The sequence below is a fragment of the Schistocerca piceifrons genome, chromosome 5 (genome assembly GCF_021461385.2).
Source record: "Schistocerca piceifrons isolate TAMUIC-IGC-003096 chromosome 5, iqSchPice1.1, whole genome shotgun sequence".
NCBI lineage: Eukaryota > Metazoa > Arthropoda > Insecta > Orthoptera > Acrididae > Schistocerca > Schistocerca piceifrons.
In genome coordinates this window covers 542,038,346-542,056,489 of record NC_060142.1, presented here as the reverse complement: position 1 = coordinate 542,056,489, position 18,144 = coordinate 542,038,346, and the positions used below count along the sequence as shown (strand labels likewise).

The 18,144-nt window shown below is 40.2% G+C and overlaps 1 protein-coding gene across 2 annotated transcripts in view; it reads right to left on the bottom strand.

The window, feature by feature from the left end:
• Positions 1–18,144, bottom strand: part of LOC124798260 (NBAS subunit of NRZ tethering complex-like) — a 424,226-nt gene that overhangs the window by 260,185 nt on the left and 145,897 nt on the right. For both annotated transcript variants that reach the window (XM_047261580.1, XM_047261581.1), the window contains exons 23-24: positions 12,599–12,711; positions 7,285–7,460 (exon numbers count right to left, since the gene is read on the bottom strand). In XM_047261580.1, the coding sequence (XP_047117536.1) occupies positions 7,285–7,460; positions 12,599–12,711 (289 nt within the window). The remainder of the gene's footprint in view (positions 1–7,284; positions 7,461–12,598; positions 12,712–18,144) is intronic.

Below are 18,144 nucleotides of genomic sequence, written 5' to 3'. Positions count from 1 at the left end.
CTCCCCTCCCTTGTCTCCAGTTACACAAAATCTGAGAACTTATAATAAACAGAAAATTCCTATCATTGGCCAGTTTGATGCTTCCACTGACTACAAGTCTGTTGTTAGGCCCCTCACGTTTTATGTGATGGATCATGCGGGCACTCAAAACCTGTTTGGTTATGATGCTTTCCAGTTGTTCGGGTTCTCCATTTATGATGATGTGCACCTCATATCTTAGGATATTCCGTATCAACAGCTGGATGGATTGTGTTCTGAATTTTCATCCATGTTCTCTGCTGGTCTGGGTCGTGCCAAGGATTTTGAAGCCCACATTACTCTTAAACCTACAGCTCGCCGTAAGTTTTTCCGGGCACGCCCAATTCCGGTGGCGTTGCGTGCACCTGTCAAGGGTGAGATAGACAGGTTAACAGCTTCAGGGATTCTCCTTCCTGTTACCTCCAGCGAATGGGCATCGCCAATCGTGGTGGTTTCTAAACCAAACCGGAGACTGTGATTGTGTGGTGATTTTAAAGCCACTGTCAACGCTCAGAGCCTCATTGACACTTATCCTCTTCCCCGTCCTGAGGAGTTATTTACCAAGCTCGCTGGGGGCCAGTTCTTTTCCAAGCTTGACTTATCGGAGGCATACCATCAGTTGCTGTTGGATGCTTCTTCCAAGGAATTTCTCGTCATCAACACTCCTTGTGGGTTGTATCAGTACCGGCGGTTACCATTTGGCGTCGCTAGCGCGCCGGCCATTTTTCAGCGGTTTTTGCAACAGCTCACGGCTTCCGTTCCCAGCTGCATACACTATCTGGATGACATTGTTGTCACGGGGGCCTCCACTGAGGAGCACCTTCACAATTTGCATTCACTGTTTCGGGTTTTGCATTCGGCTGGGTTGAGGTGCAATCTGGACAAGTCACAGTTCTTCCAACCCTCCACTGTGTATCTTGGTTTCCACTTGTCCCGTGAGGGTATACATCCTCTACGTCAGCACGTTGCGGCCATTAACGCTCTACCCCGGCCATCTACGGTCAAATACCTTCAGGCGTTTCGAGGCAAGATTGCTTATTATCACGAAGTCATTCCATCCACAGCGGCAGTAGCTCATCCTCTGCATCAGCTGTTACGCAAAAACGTCCTTTTCTGTTGGTCCGACGAGTGTGAGCAGGCTTTTGTCCGCCTGACGGCTCATTTGCAGTCAGCGCCTTGTCCTGCCACATTCCGTCCAGGTCAGCACTTGGTTCTGGCGACTGACGCATCACAGTATGGCCTAGGGGCTGTTCTCGCCCATCGGTATGAGGATGGGTCGGAGCGACCCATCGCCTATGCTTCCAAGACCCTCAATGATGCGCAACGGCGTTACTCTCAAATCGAAAAGGAGGTGCTCGCTATCATTTATGCTCTAAAAAAGTTCAGCGATTTTTTGTATGGTTCTAAGTTTCACCTCATCACCGACCACAAGCCGCTGGTCTCTCTGTTCAGCCCATCGGCGTCGCTTCCGGATAAGGCAGCTCACTGCCTGCAACATTGGGTCTTATACTTGTCTCATTTTCACTATGAGATTCACTATCGCCCCACGGCCCAGCACGCCAACGCTGACGCATTGTCGCGATTGCCGATGGGTCCCGACCCGGTTTCGATCGTGATGAACTACTCTGTTTCCACATTGATGAGGAAGAACGTCGTGCGGCGGTTGAGGGTTTTCCACTTACAGGTTTACAGGTTTGCAGGTCGCGTCGGCTACTGCGCGGGACCCGGTACTGCGTCAGGTGATCGGTTTTGTTCAACGGGGTTGGCCGGACAGGACCAAGGGCCGGGCATCGGATCCCCTTCGCAACTACCATGCCTCGCGCCTTTGTCTGTCTGCTCGTGATGGTGGTGTTCTTCTGGCCATGGATGGCGCATCTCCACGGGTCGTGGTGCCAGCCTCTCTTCGCAAAGATGTTCTCAATCTGTTGCATGAAGGCCATTGGGGTATTTCTCGGACTAAGTCCCTGGCCCGCAGGCATTATTATTGGCCCGGAATTGATTCGGACATCGCCCGCATGGTTGCTGCGTGTGGTCAGTGTGCTCAGCAACTGGCTGCACCTCGTACAATGCCCTCTCCGTGGCCTGATCCAGCGCAGCCATGGGAACGGATGTACGCTGACTTTGCCGGCCCCTTCCTCGGTACTTATTGGCTACTGTTGATTGACGCCTTCTTGAAGTTTCCGTTTGTTGTTCGATGTCCGTCGCCCACCACTGTGGCGACGACGCTGGCTTTGTCCAAAATCTTTGCGCTAGAAGGTCTTCCATCCACGATCATCATGGACAATGGCCCTCAGTTCTCTTCGCAGGCCTTCTGTGATTTTTGTACTGGACACGGGATTCATCATGTTACAGCACCGCCCTTCCATCCGCAATCGAATGGGGAGATCGAGCGCCTTGTCCGCACTTTCAAAAGCCAGATGAAAAAATTCCTTAGTGATTTTTCCACAGATGACGCTCTGCTGCAATTTCTGAGTTCTTATCGCTTCATGCCTCTAGGTGATCACAGCCCTGCTGAACTCTTGCATGGCTGCCAACCACGCACTCTACTGCATCTGCTTCACCCTGTCAGGCCTTGTGCTGTGTCCCCTAGTGCGGGTAAATACTCGGTGGGCGCCGACGTGTGGGCACGAGGGTATGGATCTCGCCCTAAATGGACTCCAGGGGTGGTCAAGGCTCTTCGCGGCCGCCGGTTTTGTGAAATACGTACGGACGACAGCATGGTTGTTCGCCATTAAGACCAGATGCGCCCACGAGTGGTGGCCACGCCTCCACCAGCCCGAGAAACCAGTCCTGTCGCTGCTGGCGATCTACCGTCCGTGTTGATGCAGCCAATGTCGCAACCGCTTCCGCGTACGCCAGAACCGGCTCCAGTCGCGATGCCGCCTACTCCGGGACCCATCTCGCTGGAGCACACCCCCAGGTCCACGACACCTATGGATGCTGCTCCGGAGTTTTCACCCATCATCTCGTCCAGGAGGCACGTTCCACACACGAGCTTCCGTCCTGGACATTTTCTACCATACTCTCGTGTCTCTCTGCGGGATCTTCTTGGGGCCTCACAAGAGGCCATCGATGTCTCCACACTGTCCATGTCTCCAAGGCAGTGAGTGTTTTTTTTTCAAGGGGGGAAAAGTGCTGTGACAGTGCCACGACATTTAACTGTGCCGCCATGACAGTACGCACAAATGGCGATAGAGGTGCTCCGCAACTTGGCTGAGCGCGGGAGCGCCACCTACCTACGAACGGCGCCGGCCGCATGTCACGGCATGGCAGTCGAATAAGAGATACTGAGTTGTTATCATGTAAACAGCTATTGTTTCTAAGTGAATGTGTTTGAATATCCACGCAATTATTGGTGATTAAAGGTTATAACAAATGTATCCTCCCTAGGTGGGCTAAGCTATTTTCAGGTCAACTCGATTTTTATTCACTGATCAACATACTGACATACATCATGAATGCTTGCTTACATCATTTTGACATAACTTTGTTTCCTACATCTACATGGATACTCTGCAAATTACATTTAAGTGCCTGGTAGAGGGTACAGATCTCTTTTGCGTGTGAACACACTCTCACCTCAGCACAATGAAAAAGGAAAAGCTGACAACCAAGACACTAGAGTTGACTGCGCTCATGTCACCAGAGTAGGGTCGAGCACTTTTCACACTAGTTTTTGCACAAACTGATGTAATATGGATGTAGTAAAGCTGTGAAGATGACCTGAAATGAGCTATCAATTTCTCGGTCGCTATAGCGCCTAGTTGAGATTTATGAACGTGGTACTGAAAGGAGAATCTCACAGCTGTAGTGAAAACTCTTTACAGGAATGTATTTGTGGTTGCACAACATGCAAAATATTTGTGACAAGGATGAATATGAATGTTACTCTCATCATTTTACTCTCAGCAATTTAAGCTGTCCTCAAAGATTAATGCCTAACTACACACTCGGAAAATAAAACACCAAAATATTTATTTCATCCTTCATTCCCTAATCAGATGGAAATGTTAATTGAGATCATAGTTTTGTTGTATTTATAACAAAGCCCCAGACTGCATTATCGCTAATATGTGGAGGAAAAAAGTTAGCATGCAATCATTTGCGAACACACATCCTTGCACACCGTGAAATTATCCATTATGTTAGGGCTTGATCATACGACTATTGTCTCAAGCCTTGTTCATCATAATATTTCTTCAAGCCTTGTGTCATTGCTGCACTATTAAATTGCATTTAATGATAAGGGTGACGTGTTTGTATACATTTTCATTGCGTTTCTGCTTTGAAACAGCATACTGCGGCACACACACACACACACACACACACACACACACACTACTAAGTAAATGAATAATCAAAATGCAAACAGATGCAACTTGGATCTTTCACACACGCTCGTCGCAAAAGTCAATAATGGAAAGTCCACTAGTGACATCATGACTGCAAAAAGTAGTGTGAAGTCTACTTGACACCCCACCCCTACATGTTAGCTTCCAGTGCCTTTCACCGTACTTCATAGTTTTTGGTTTAACTCACCATGTTCCACAATTTTGTATTTTTTCTAGGTGAGAACAAATGAAAGATATCTAAAAAATGCGAGTTTTTATGTACAATTTGTGGTCATAGAAAGTCATAAAATAGCTCCACTACCTTATATCCAGATACCAAATTCAATTTTTTGATGAAGTTTTACTTACTGTTACACATACGATTTTTTAAGAACTAATGAAATTCATTACCACAAATTATTGTATAAACATTGTATTGCACGTTTAGTTTCCTTCACTGATACAGATTTTATACAATGTATTGGAGATGATTAAGATTTTATCATTAATGCCAACTTCATATGTTTTTGCTCATATTTTTGGGGTTTTAATGTTTTCCTAAATTCGGCATTTTACTCAATTTTGTATTTTTTACACCTGGACCACATGAAAACATAATATAGGGGTTTCACTGTAGGAGCTCTTGAAATGTGGTGCCACCAAAGAATGTTGAAGGTTAAACTCAATAACAAATGAGGAGGCACAGAATTAAATTGGAGAAAAAAAGAAACATGAGTAAAAGAAGGAATCGATTGATAGGAGACATCCTGGGGAATCAAGGAACTGTCATTTTGGTACCTGAGGGAAGTGTTGGTGGTAAAATTTGCAGAGGGAGACCAAGGCTTGAATACAGTAAGGAGGTTCAAAAGGATGTATGTTGCAGTAGTTATGCAGAGACGACGAGGCTTGTACAGGATAGACTATCAAGGAGAGATGCATCAAACCAGACTTGCAATGACTATGTAAAATTTCTTATTTTATTTCCTGACATATGAACTTATAATCATCATCTGTATATTGCAGCTCTTTTTTGTACACATACTTGCAAAGAAAAATAGGAGAAAATTTCTGCCTTCAGCACAACTTTTATTTATGTTGTACTGAAAATTAGGCCTACAAAACTATTTTGGAAAGTAAGGTAAATTATTTACTTTACATTATGCTGCCAGTAATTTTGTGCAGATAGTGTCACATGTAACATATTTTTTTTACAGCCGCCTATCATCTCCAAATCAACTTCTAACAGTAAAATACATTCCCTACACCTCTCATTTCAGACTGAAAAATAGCTACATTATTTTATATTTTTAGCAATTTACATTTTCTGCTGCTGTTGTCTTGCTTATTGTTGTACTAAAAGTATTTAAGATGCTATGAATGACTGGTTATTCTCACGGACATGAAAATACTTCAAAAGGAAAACATCTAACTATAAAAGTCCTTAAATGAGTACAATGGCTTCTTAATAAACAAAAGACAGTATCATAATAGAAACTGAACATGTCATAAATCAACGAGATGCACACATTTTAATTCAATGCAAAACTAGCCAGAGAGAGAGAGAGAGAGAGAGAGAGAGAGAGAGAGAGAGAGAGAGAGAGCTGAAGAACTAAAACACATGATTGAAGAAACAAAAATATCACAACGAGAGCATGCCAACAGAAAGGAAAATCCAGGACAGAATGTAACAATATTATGAGAAGGAAGGTTGCTACTCATCATATAGCGGAGATACTGAGTCGCAGATAGGCACAACAAAAAGACTTTCACAATTAAAAATAAAATCTTTCGGCCATTGGCCTTCATCAACAACACACACACACACACACACACACACACACACACACACTCACTCACTCACTCACTCATGCAGTTGCCTCAGACTGCAGTCGTGTGTGTGAGTTTCGTTTCCGTGAGTGTGAGTGTGCGTGCGCACACGTGTCTATTGTTGACGAAGGCCAATGGCTCAAAGCTTTAATTCTGAATGTCTTTTTGTTGTGCCTATCTGTGACTCATTATTTCCGCTATATGGTGAGTAGCAACTTCCCTTCTTATAATATTATATTGTGATTGTGTGTGTGTGTGTGTGTGTGTGTGTGTGTGTGTGTGTGTGTGTGTGTGTAATAACTCTAGTTATGACACATACAGAAAACACAGAACAACACAGCAACATAACAATTTTTGCAAATCCACAAGTTTAAAGAATTATACAGAAAAATCTCAAAGCCACATTCAGCACTGCATAACATTCACATACTAAAAATTAAACATAAAAATTCCTATACGACCTATGGTCAATTTCACAATTGATCCAACCAATCATCTAGTCAAACACACGCTCACTCATGTGCACAGCTGACCACATTGCCACACTGTCAGAAATAATACGGTAGTGTAATTCAGATTTTTAGAATATTCCATATTACAGGTGTTAATATGGAAAAGAATCAGAACTTTACGTCACATTACAGATAATCTTAAACTTTCAAGCCGTGCAACTCTTGCAGTACATATAACAGATTTTGGATATGAATCAAACAATGAAAAATCCAGGATGGAATGTAACAATACCAGAGAAGGAAAGTTGCTACTCACTATATAGCAGAGATGCTGAGTCACAAAAGGCACAATAAAAAGATTCACACAATTAAAGCTTTCGGCCATTAAGGCCTTTGTCAGCAGTAGACACACACACACACACACACACACACACACAAATGCAACTTTTACACATGTCTGGAGACCACATGAAAATGTGGATATTAAAATTTTAGAAAGTCAAACAGCAATTAAAAAATGGATAGCCACAGAAGTGAAAGTAGTCCTTAGTAGTTTGTAGAATTGAAGAAAATATTTTGGAGAAGTCCACAGACCAGTTTCAAGTTTATTATGATGCTTAGAAATCTTTGAATCTAATACTACTTATGAAACATACCTCGTAAGCTGACTGAGCTGTAATTGTTAGGACACGTCCTTCACATTCATGTCTATTACGGCCACACACTCTTAACTTGTGAGCTAACAGTAGTAGCTCTTCCCATCTTTGGTATGCATAGGGGTCCTTATACAGGATTGACTTTATAAGCTGCATGCGATCTTCACACTGTCGAACTGAATAAGCATTACATTACTAGATTCAGCTTCTTAAAGAGAGAGAGAGAGAGAGAGAGAGAGAGAGAGAGAGTAAATCTGCCACAAAAGCAGTACAATACTGAAACTGTGGTATTGTAAACATAAAATAAAAAAAAGAACTAATCCAATAATTTTGTAGATAAAACATAGCAAGATTTAAATAGGAACTGTTACCTGAAATGCGTTTACAATGGTGAAATAACATGTGGGATATTATTATAGCATTGCCCTAAAATGCTAACAGATTTCAGAAAAAATAATAGTTGCACCACTTGAAATACATAAAATACAGTGTGGAAGCTTGGTTGTTTGGAGAGGATACAGAACCAAGTTGTCATAAAAATAAATAACTGTACAGTCATACTATTGTGCAATATGTGTTCAGATAATACACATAGATACATTTTATAAGGATAGGACTTCAAATACCAAAATAAAATCACCACAGATGAATAATGGCTTGTACAATAACAAGAACTTTAAAAACAATACTAAAGAAAGAGAGGTGAAACAGATTAGGGTAAAATCAATAACACTGGTGTCAGAGATGCAGGGAGAATGGAAGCAGTGACATAATAACTGTCATTAATATCTCATGTTTCAAAATATTTTGTAGTGACACGATAGACTAAAATCATATTGGTTTTCAAACTATGTCAATTCAAATAATCTGGAGAATGTTATTTGATTTTATGTAGGTTGAAATTCAAATAAAAAGCAACAGTCACTCCTTAGCCTTTGAACAACAGATTTTTCCTCAAAATCAAGGAGGCAAATGGAAGAAAAAATTAGTATATATAGTGGATGGATGGAAGAGTCAAAGTCACAGGTAAAATGTGATACAAACATTATATAAGGAGGTAGAAATTTGCAGCAAAACACAAGTAGTTACTTGTAATTATGACTAAAAGAAACACCTAGTTACTAACCTGCTACAGAGTACATTAAACACCGTACTCCGTCGCAGATTATTTTGCCATTTCAGATAAAAATTCATTAAACCTGAATTACCACACAAATTACTATTCTAATGCAAACAATCAAAAAAAATTCTGTAATTTAACAACCTATCTAACATAAAACATATATTCGAATGAAAAAATATATGTATAACTTTTAGTTAAAAGAATAAAAACAAGTCCAATGTTGATATGTTGAAAATGGAAGGCACCTTAAGACTACACAGTATCCCTATCTGAGAAATACAGATAGCAGAGGCATGAGTTTATTGTCTCATACCATACAATTTCAAGTCACTGACTTAATGTACAGGAGACTTGTCAAAACACCAAAACTGGTCTACAAGTTTTCTTGTGATATAGTTAATATAATATACTGTACTGGATAATTACTTAACTAGGCAATTAATGATTTTCTTAAAAAGTAACAAACTTTTACAAATTAACAGCAATAAACACTTTATCTCTCCCGCTCAAATTTTTAGGTTGTCATTCAGGAATTCTTCTACTGAATAGTAACATTTCTGCACTAATTTGCATATAAGGTTTTTTCAGTGTTTCTAAATTTCTGCTGAGCATAAAGTTTTAAACAGTAGGTAGGCAGCATAAAATTATTTTGATTTCTGATGTTGTAATCATGTTGAAAATGATTTGCTACAAATAAATCAGGGTTACTGTGTAAAAAAATAATCAGCTCATATATGTATAGTGCGGGAATACTTAATATACTTAGATTTCTTAGGAGTGGAAGACATGATTTTCTTCAACCTACATTAAGCAAATTTCTAATGACGGTTTTCTGAAGTTTATTATTTGACACAACAAAATACAATTTCATACCTTATTACTGACTTGAAGCAGTTGTGATATACTACTTACCATATGTCCATACTGGTAGCATTATACAGGGTGTTACAAAAAGGTACGGCCAAACTTTCAGGAAGCATTCCTCACACACAAGTAAAGAAAAGATGTTATGTGGACATGTGTCCGGAGATGCTTAATTTCCATGTTAGACCTCATTTTAGTTTCGTCAGTATGTACTGTACATCCTCGATTCATCGCCAGTTGGCCCAATTGAAGGAAGGTAATGTTGACTTCGGTGCTTGTGTTGACATGCGACTCATTACTCTACAGTACTAACATCAAGCACATCAGTACGTAGCATCAACAGGTTAGTGTTCATTACGAACGTGGTTTTGCAGTCAGTGCAATGTTTACAAATGTGGAGTTGGCAGATGCCCATTTGATGTATGGATTAGCACGGGGCAATAGCCGTGGCACGGTACGTTTGTATCGAGACAGATTTCCAGAACAAAGGTGTCCCGACAGGAAGACGTTCGAAGCAATTGATCGGCGTCTTAGGGAGCACGGAACATTCCAGCCTATGACTCGCAACTGGGGAAGACCTAGAATGACAAGGACACCTGCAATGGACAAGGCAATTCTTCGTGCAGTTGACGATAACCCTAATGTCAGCATCAGAGAAGTTGCTGCTGTACAAGGTAACGTTGACCATATCACTGTATGGAGAGTGCTACGGGAGAACCAGTTGTTTCCGTACCATGTGCAGCGTGTGCAGGCACTATCAGCAGCTGATTGGCCTCCACGGGTACACTTCTGCGAATGGTTCATACAACAATGTGTCAATCCTCATTTCAGTGCAAATGTTCTCTTTACGGATGAGGCTTCATTCCAACGTGATCAAATTGTAAATTTTCACAATCAACATGTGTGGGCTGACGAGAATCCGCACGCAATTGTGCAGTCACGTCATCAACACAGATTTTCTGTGAATGTTTGGGCAGGCATTGTTGGTGATGTCTTGATTGGGTCCCATGTTCTTCCACCTACACTCAATGGAGCACATTATCATGATTTCATACGGGATACGCTACCTGGGCTGCTAGAACATGTGCCTTTACAAGTACGACACAACATGTGGTTCATCATGATGGAGCTCCTGCACATTTCAGTCGAAGTGTTCGTACGCTTCTCAACAACAGATTCGGTGACCGATGGATTGGTAGAGGCGGACCAATTCCATGGCCTCCACGCTCTCCTGACCTCAACCCTCTTAAATTTCATCTATGAGGCATTTTAAAGCTGTTATCTACGCAACCCCGGCACCAAATGTAGAGACTCTTCGTGCTCGTATTGTGGACGGCTGTGATACAATACGCCATTCTCCAGGGCTGCATCAGCACATCAGGGATTCCACGCGACACAGGGTGGATGCATGTATCCTCGCTAACGGAGGACATTTTGAACATTTCCTGTAACAAAGTGTTTGAAGTCACGCTGGTACATTCTGTTGCTGTGTGTTTCCATTCCATGATTAATGTGATTTGAAGAGAAGTAATAAAATGAGCTCTAACATGGAAAGTAAGCGTTTCTGGACACATGTCCACATAACATATTTTCTTTCTTTGTGTGTGAGGAATGTTTCCTGAAAGTTTGGCCGTACCTTTTTGTAACACCCTGTATAATACCCTCAGTCCAAATGCAAGGCTAGTTAATTCATTTGCAAGGTACTGTATATGTGAGCCCAATGGTAGATTTATATCCAGTTGCATTCCTAGGAATTTCACACTGTTAGCTTCCTGCAAATCCTCGTTTCTGTGACTCATGTGAATATCATTTAATTTTGCTTGTTTTGTTTTAAACTGTATTAACTGAGTCTTTCCCCACGTTTAATTTTAACCTGTTTGAATGAATGAGGCATCTAATTTTTCTAAAGTACTTTCTACAGTTTGGGGAATTTTGTCAGCACTGTTACTTTCAAAGATTACAGATGTGTCATCTGCAAATTTAACTAAGTAGCACTCAATATTAAGTGGTAGATTGTTTGTGTAAAACAGAAACAGAATGGGACGTAAGACAGAACCTTGGAGTACTCCTTGTGAAATGGTTTTCCATTTTTAAGTATAAGTTCCTCTCTCTGATGATATAGGCACTCTTTGTCTTCAGCTGGTTAGGTAGGACTTAAACCGTTCTTACACAGTGCCCCTAATTCCATACTTTTCCAGTTTCAGAGTAGGAAGGAGTGGTTCATACTACAAAAGGCCACTGATAAGTCACGAAAAATCCCTGTGGCATCCAGTGAGTTGTCTAAGAAGAGCTAATTTGAACTACAAAATGGTTTATAGTAGATACTGTGGCTCTACCTTTATGAAATCCATATTGATCTTGAGATTATTTTAAATTTTTCTATGAAATTTTGAATTTGTATGGTGACTATCTTTTCAAATATTTTTGTTAGTGATGGAAGAGAAGGGAATGGGCAATACATATCCATATGTTGTTCTGTGCATTTTTTAAATAGTGGCTTAACTATTGCATTAAATGGGTCTGGAAAATAACGTTCTTGAATGGACTGGGTAACTATTGTAGGCAGTGGTTGTGCAATTATTTTAGAGGCTGTTTCTATCACTTTTGTTGGTATCCCATCCCATCCAGTTGATGTTCTATATCTTTTACAGTAGTTTTGGTAAATGTATTGAAAAGTTCATCTTCGGATTGCTCACTGTTAAAGAAATTTATCTTGTCAGGGTAATTTTCTACATTGATGCTTGATTTGTTTACATTTATAAAGAATTAATTAAATAATTCAGAAATTTGAGTAGGATTTACAACAGTTTTGTCCTCTATCTTGATTTCAGAAACATGATGGCCTTTAGCTGTGGCTCCTGTTTCAGCTTGATCACTAACCATAATGTCTTTGAGTCTTTGATTTGTTTTTACTATCCAAAATAAATGTATTATTTGCCAGTCCTTTTGCTGCCTGTACAACTTGGGTAAAGATTTTCTTTCTATGGCAACATAGCACACTACCTGAGAGAGATTGTTCATCTAGATCTGTGTTTCCTTTTTTAAGAATAAAACAAAGCAGTGCTGCTTCACTGACATAGAAAGGAGTGTCTATGTGGTAAAAACCACGTATGAGGGCATTTAACAACAGAAAACCATTGAGAGAAACCTTCAAGAATTTCAATAATTCCAAGAAAAGCTAACGCAGAAAGATACATCTACATCTTATAGGTAGGACATTGGACAAAGAAAGGAATTTGAAGTGATAATGAGTATTATACATTCATAAAGAGATACAATAGAAAGGAAGGAAAATCTTTGAAATTGCAAAGATGAATGGCAACATACCTTGTAAGGGTAACACAGACAAATTAAAATCACTAAGAATTTGAAGGGACGATATGAGATCAAGCTGTTCCTGAATCTCTTCAGTCTCATCCACAATTAATTGGAGACATGCCCTAAAAAAGAAGCAATCACAGTCAGACAAATCAAGGATTTTCATAAAGAAAACTGCTATTTATTTTGACAAAGCAATACATATTGTGTAAACACTAAGTTAAAAGTATAATGAATATAAACAGCACAAAACTTATAAATTTGTATAATTTTTCCTTTATGCTTAATATTAGTACCTCATTATTAATCTACAAGCACCAGTATACATACAACAACTGTGAAATCATTCAGGCTTGTCCAACGAATACCTTCCACCCTCACTTTCAGCTAGCTAATAATGTATACCTGTCCAGTTAATAATTTATTCAATTCCTTTACTAACAGGAAACTCAATTAAATCTAATTACAGTATCAAATTAATTTAATGTGTGTGTGTGTGTGTGTGTGTGTGTGTGTGTGTGTGTGTAGAATTATAAATAAGGCATACAAATTTTTAAGCAAAATGTTTTATAAAGTTACTACAATACTAGATCCTGCCACTTGGGGTGAAAGGCCATTGGTAGTGTCACCCACTTTAACAACTCCAAAAACTTTGGACTCAACACTAATATTGTTCCTTCGTGATTATTTCATGTGACATTCCCTTACCATTTCATCTCCATCTCTGGGTGTACTAATAGGTTTCATGCACTTACAGTTCTTCCCCCCTACGTCTTCTCCCAGGTCTAAGTTAAGTATTTCTGGATGTCTAGGCACACGTGCCATTACTCTGCCACAAAGGTTTTCCATAAACTTCTTTCTTTGTCTACTTTTTCTATTGTGTTTTCTAGTGTGTGTATTCACCTTTGCCCCTCTATTTGTTAAAATTATTCTGTAGCAACACATTTCAAATGCATCAAGTCTATTTTTCTCCAAATTAATCATGTTACATGTATTACTTGTATACAATCATTTGCAACAGATGTAGGTTTTCAAGAACGTCTTCCTAAAAACCTCATCAATAATAGATATTCTAGGATGGAAACAATAAACAAAAATGAAGAAAGTCAACCATTCACCCGTGCTGCACAGTAAGTGAGGCTCTTCCTGACCCAAAAGTAGATTTGAGCATCATAGTGTTTTACCAACATGGTCCTATCGAAGGTGCTATGTCTTTGAACTAAGTTACCCTGGCTATTATGAGAGAACCTACAGTTTACTGTAGACTCAAAACCATGGCATATCTTGGCACTTTCACATTAATAAATCACTGCCAATGGAGAAATAAGTGACTTATGACACAAAAAAGTCCTTGGACCAACTGAGAACTGATTCGGATTTGTAGTGTGATACTTACTAACTTAGCAGCTAAGTGACACACTGTGCACAGCAACATGTAACAGTGCAGAGATGTTCATCACTTTTCTAGCTGCACTGTGAGTACTAGGATTAGAAAGAAAATAGTATCTCAAAAGCTAGTAGCATCTCTGTTTTTGCAGTTTGTTTATGTTGTTAAAAGTTCTTGAGTATTTAATACCACATCAATCTTGTCAGAATCTTCCAATCCAAGTTTCTGGCCGTCTTTCTGTGCCCTTCTTCATGGAACTGCCTGAACACTGTTGCACAATGTCAAACTTTCACAAATTAAAGGAGAGTATATCTTATTGGCTATTGTCATAAATGTTGGTGACTGGCAATTGAATGATGCTGCGATGATTGTTGGAAACATTCGGCTGAGAGGAGGGTGGGACGCGAGTAGAACCTTGTTTGTGTTTATGTTCGCACATGTCAGTGGCATCAGCGCACCACTGAGGGTCGGAATTCATGCTGCCAGCAGCCTGAACTCTTCATCATGATTAAAACTGTTAACAATTTTGACTGCTTCTCTTACTTCTTGTCTACACTGGTGATTTTATTAAAATGTCAACATAAGTAAAATCTATATCCTGACCATATGTTTCACTATGTTTAACTACGGCTGAGTTGCTGTGATTCTTGAGGCACACCTGCCATTCATGCTCTTTTAGCCATTAATTAACAGCACAACCTGTCTCCCCTATGTATTTATCAGACATGAACCTTATTTTGTACACTCCAGCAGTCTGTTGTGGTTCCAGTTATTCTTTTGTCAGTTTTAAGAAATATTTTATTTTACAGCTGCTTGAAAAAACTGGGTTTAGATAATGGTGGGTCTTTGTGATACAATCACTCACACTCTTCATGTGTCACAAAGCACCAGTTATTATGGATTTCCTGTATACTGTGTCCTAGCTTTCCGTCAAACTGTTGGTGAGACCAGGACATCAAGCAATGGCAAACCACTAATTTGTCTTTTCACAGTGAAAATGATTTTAAGGTAGATGCTGTTGTAATACTCGGGAAAATACTGCAGCTTGTCCTCTCCATACGACTAGATGATGGAAGTATCATTGATGTAAGAGTCAGAGCGACTTGTAACAAAGCAGATGGATCCTTTCCCTCTGTAATTTTTTTCTTTCCTCCAAAATTGGTATTAATTTTTTCCAAATTTTGTAATATCTTCAATATGCTTATCTATATAACATGTGCACAGAACATAACAATATTGAATATTAATTCATGGTCTAGCCAACTTAACTTTAGTACCTATTACAGTCTTCTGGTTATTCAGAATCTATTAGTTTGATTAGTTTACCTGAAAACTGTGCGCAATTACAAAATGCCAGTAATCTGAGACTTCATTATCATTGTTCATTTGTAGGCATATGCCTGATTACTAACTTTCTGATAGAGTAGATAAAAATTGTATGTAAAGAACTATAGCATTCGTACAGCTAATAATGAAAACATGTTAGCAACATTTAGACTTATTTAGTTTCAAATTAATTAACTTTTTTAGTTAAAATGTTATTACTGAAATAGAATCACATATTTTGGAAACCAGCCAGTGTAATTAAATAGAAATTATAGTTGTATTTACAAGCGCTTATTCAAACAAATATTATTCTGCTATTCATTTACTCAGAACTTGAATCTTTAATTTTAATTTATGCAAAGTTATGAAATAACTAAAGCTAGGTCTAAGTTTTGCAAATTTACATAAGAACATTTTTGGAAGCCATTTAAGGCACGTCTAGACTGAGTTTGAAGGGCAGCAACATTTATGTCCAAACACATGGGATAATCTACCACAGATGATGCAGTACAAATTACATATTGGAAACTATGACAAAATTTATGTAAATTTCTTGTTAGGTGCTCACTCCATGCTTCAGTGAAGTTTTTTAATGACTGACTGAACTTGTGGCTCATTTCATGAAATGGGATAAACTTACTGTGACAAGGACCAGAATACAGTGTTACTTCCAATAGTCACATGTTGTGCACATAATTTTTGTTTTTATATTATTGTTAAGATTCCAGAGGCAGTGATTTAAGAACTTTATCCAGTGACTGCATGTCTGCCACATGTAAACTTTTGTGTCAGTTCAGTGTTAATTTAGTGCACTCTAACAATAAAAATACAGGACATCAGCCAATCGTAACATGTGACTAGCTGTTTCGTCTGTACTGTAGTAAAAGTAAACAAGCCATAAACTGGCCATAAACAGTAGTTCATCTACCAATGAAAGTTCAATTAAAGTGTGTTTACTGCGAATCTGGTGCAGAGCACAGTTTTGGAAATAGCCTACTTTCAACAACCATTGTTCAGTCAACTTCAACAGAGGCGCAGGTACTGAGGGCATATTTGTACAGGTGAACACAGTTATGTTACAGGCTATTTTGTAAGTGTTTCTCCAGTAGAAAGATACTGACAAGACTGCCATGTTATCAAAAACAAGAACTTTTAAAATCATCAACAACTTGCTTGAACACCTACATTCTATGTTTCTATGTGCTACACATTAATCAGCTACAGGTTAACTGCTGATCTTTCCATGTCAATATTTCGTAGGAGTAAAGCTCTTGAAAGCTTTGTTTGCATGCAGCAATCTACTTCTGATATATTCCTTTTTTTGACCTTCTTGTCAAATTTTGCTTCCTTGACAAAGTTCTGATACATTTAATAGGACTATGTTTTCCCCAGAACCAGTATTATGCATTTCACTATTCTGCTTCCTACTATCTTTCATTATTTTTGTATTGCTTTTGTTTGCCCTTAATCCATACACAGTTCCAAATATGTTACTCATTCCATTTGAACACCTTTCTAAGCCTTCCTCACTTTCAGCATCATCATTGAACCTCAGAAGTGGTACCAGTTCTCTTTGCATTAAATCATGCAGAATACTGCAGTATTTAAAAGACTGGTAGTATGCTTAAGAGAGCACATTACTTTCTCATAACTGCATACACTACATTTTCTCCTGCTCCAGCCACTTTACTTGCTGTTGTTTTCCTGTATGTGTGGCTATTACTTTTATTGTTCTCCATCTTTATTTGGTTGCCCGGGATACTGCTCGCATTGAGGCTGATCCCTCACCTGTGGTAGAGTGGGAGGTCGTTTCAAGGTGTGGCAGGGGGCGAAAGACATTCCGGAGGGCTGAACGGAAAGCCTCTCCAGTTTGTCTGACGAACCGGTTTCAGGCTCTATCTCAGGCTGATACTGATCTTCGGCCTGACACGGCTGCTTGTCCTGTTCCAGAGGTTGCCCCTCAGTCTGCAAGATCCGGGCAGTTGCAGAGGGTGGGCTTACTGGTAGTTGGGAGCTCCAACGTCAGGCGCGTAATGGGGCCCATTAGGGAAATGGCAGCAAGAGAGGGGAAGAAAACCAATGTGCACTCCGTGTGCATACCGGGGGGAGTCATTCCAGATGTGGAAAGGGTCCTTCCGGATGCCATGAAGGGTACAGGGTGCACCCATCTGCAGGTGGTCGCTCATGTCGGCACCAATGATGTGTGTCGCTATGGATCGGAGGAAATCCTCTCTGGCTTCCGGCGGCAATCTGATTTGGTGAAGACTGCCAGTCTCGCTAGCGGGATGAAAGCAGAGCTCACCATCTGCAGCATCGTCGACAGGACTGACTGCGGACCTTTGGTACAGAGCCGAGTGGAGGGTCTGAATCAGAGGCTGAGACGGTTCTGCGACCGTGTGGGCTGCAGATTCCTCGACTTGCGCCATAGGGTGGTGGGGTTTCGGGTTCCACTGCATAGATCAGGAGTCCACTACACGCAACAAGTGGCTACACGGGTAGCAGGGGTTGTGTGGTGTGGGCTGGGCGGTTTTTTAGGTTAGATGGCCTTGGGCAAGTACAGAAAGGGCAACAGCCTCAACGGGTGCGGGGCAAAGTCAGGACATGCGGAGACCAAGCAGCAATCGGTATTGTAATTGTCAACTGTCGAAGCTGCGTTGGTAAAGTACCGGAACTTCAAGCGCTGATAGAAAGCACCGAAGCTGAAATTGTTATAGGTACAGAAAGCTGGCTTAAGCCAGAGAGAAATTCTGCCGAAATTTTTACAAAGGTACAGACGGTGTTTAGAAAGGATAGATTGCATGCAACCGGTGGTGGAGTGTTCATCGCTGTTAGTAGTAGTTTA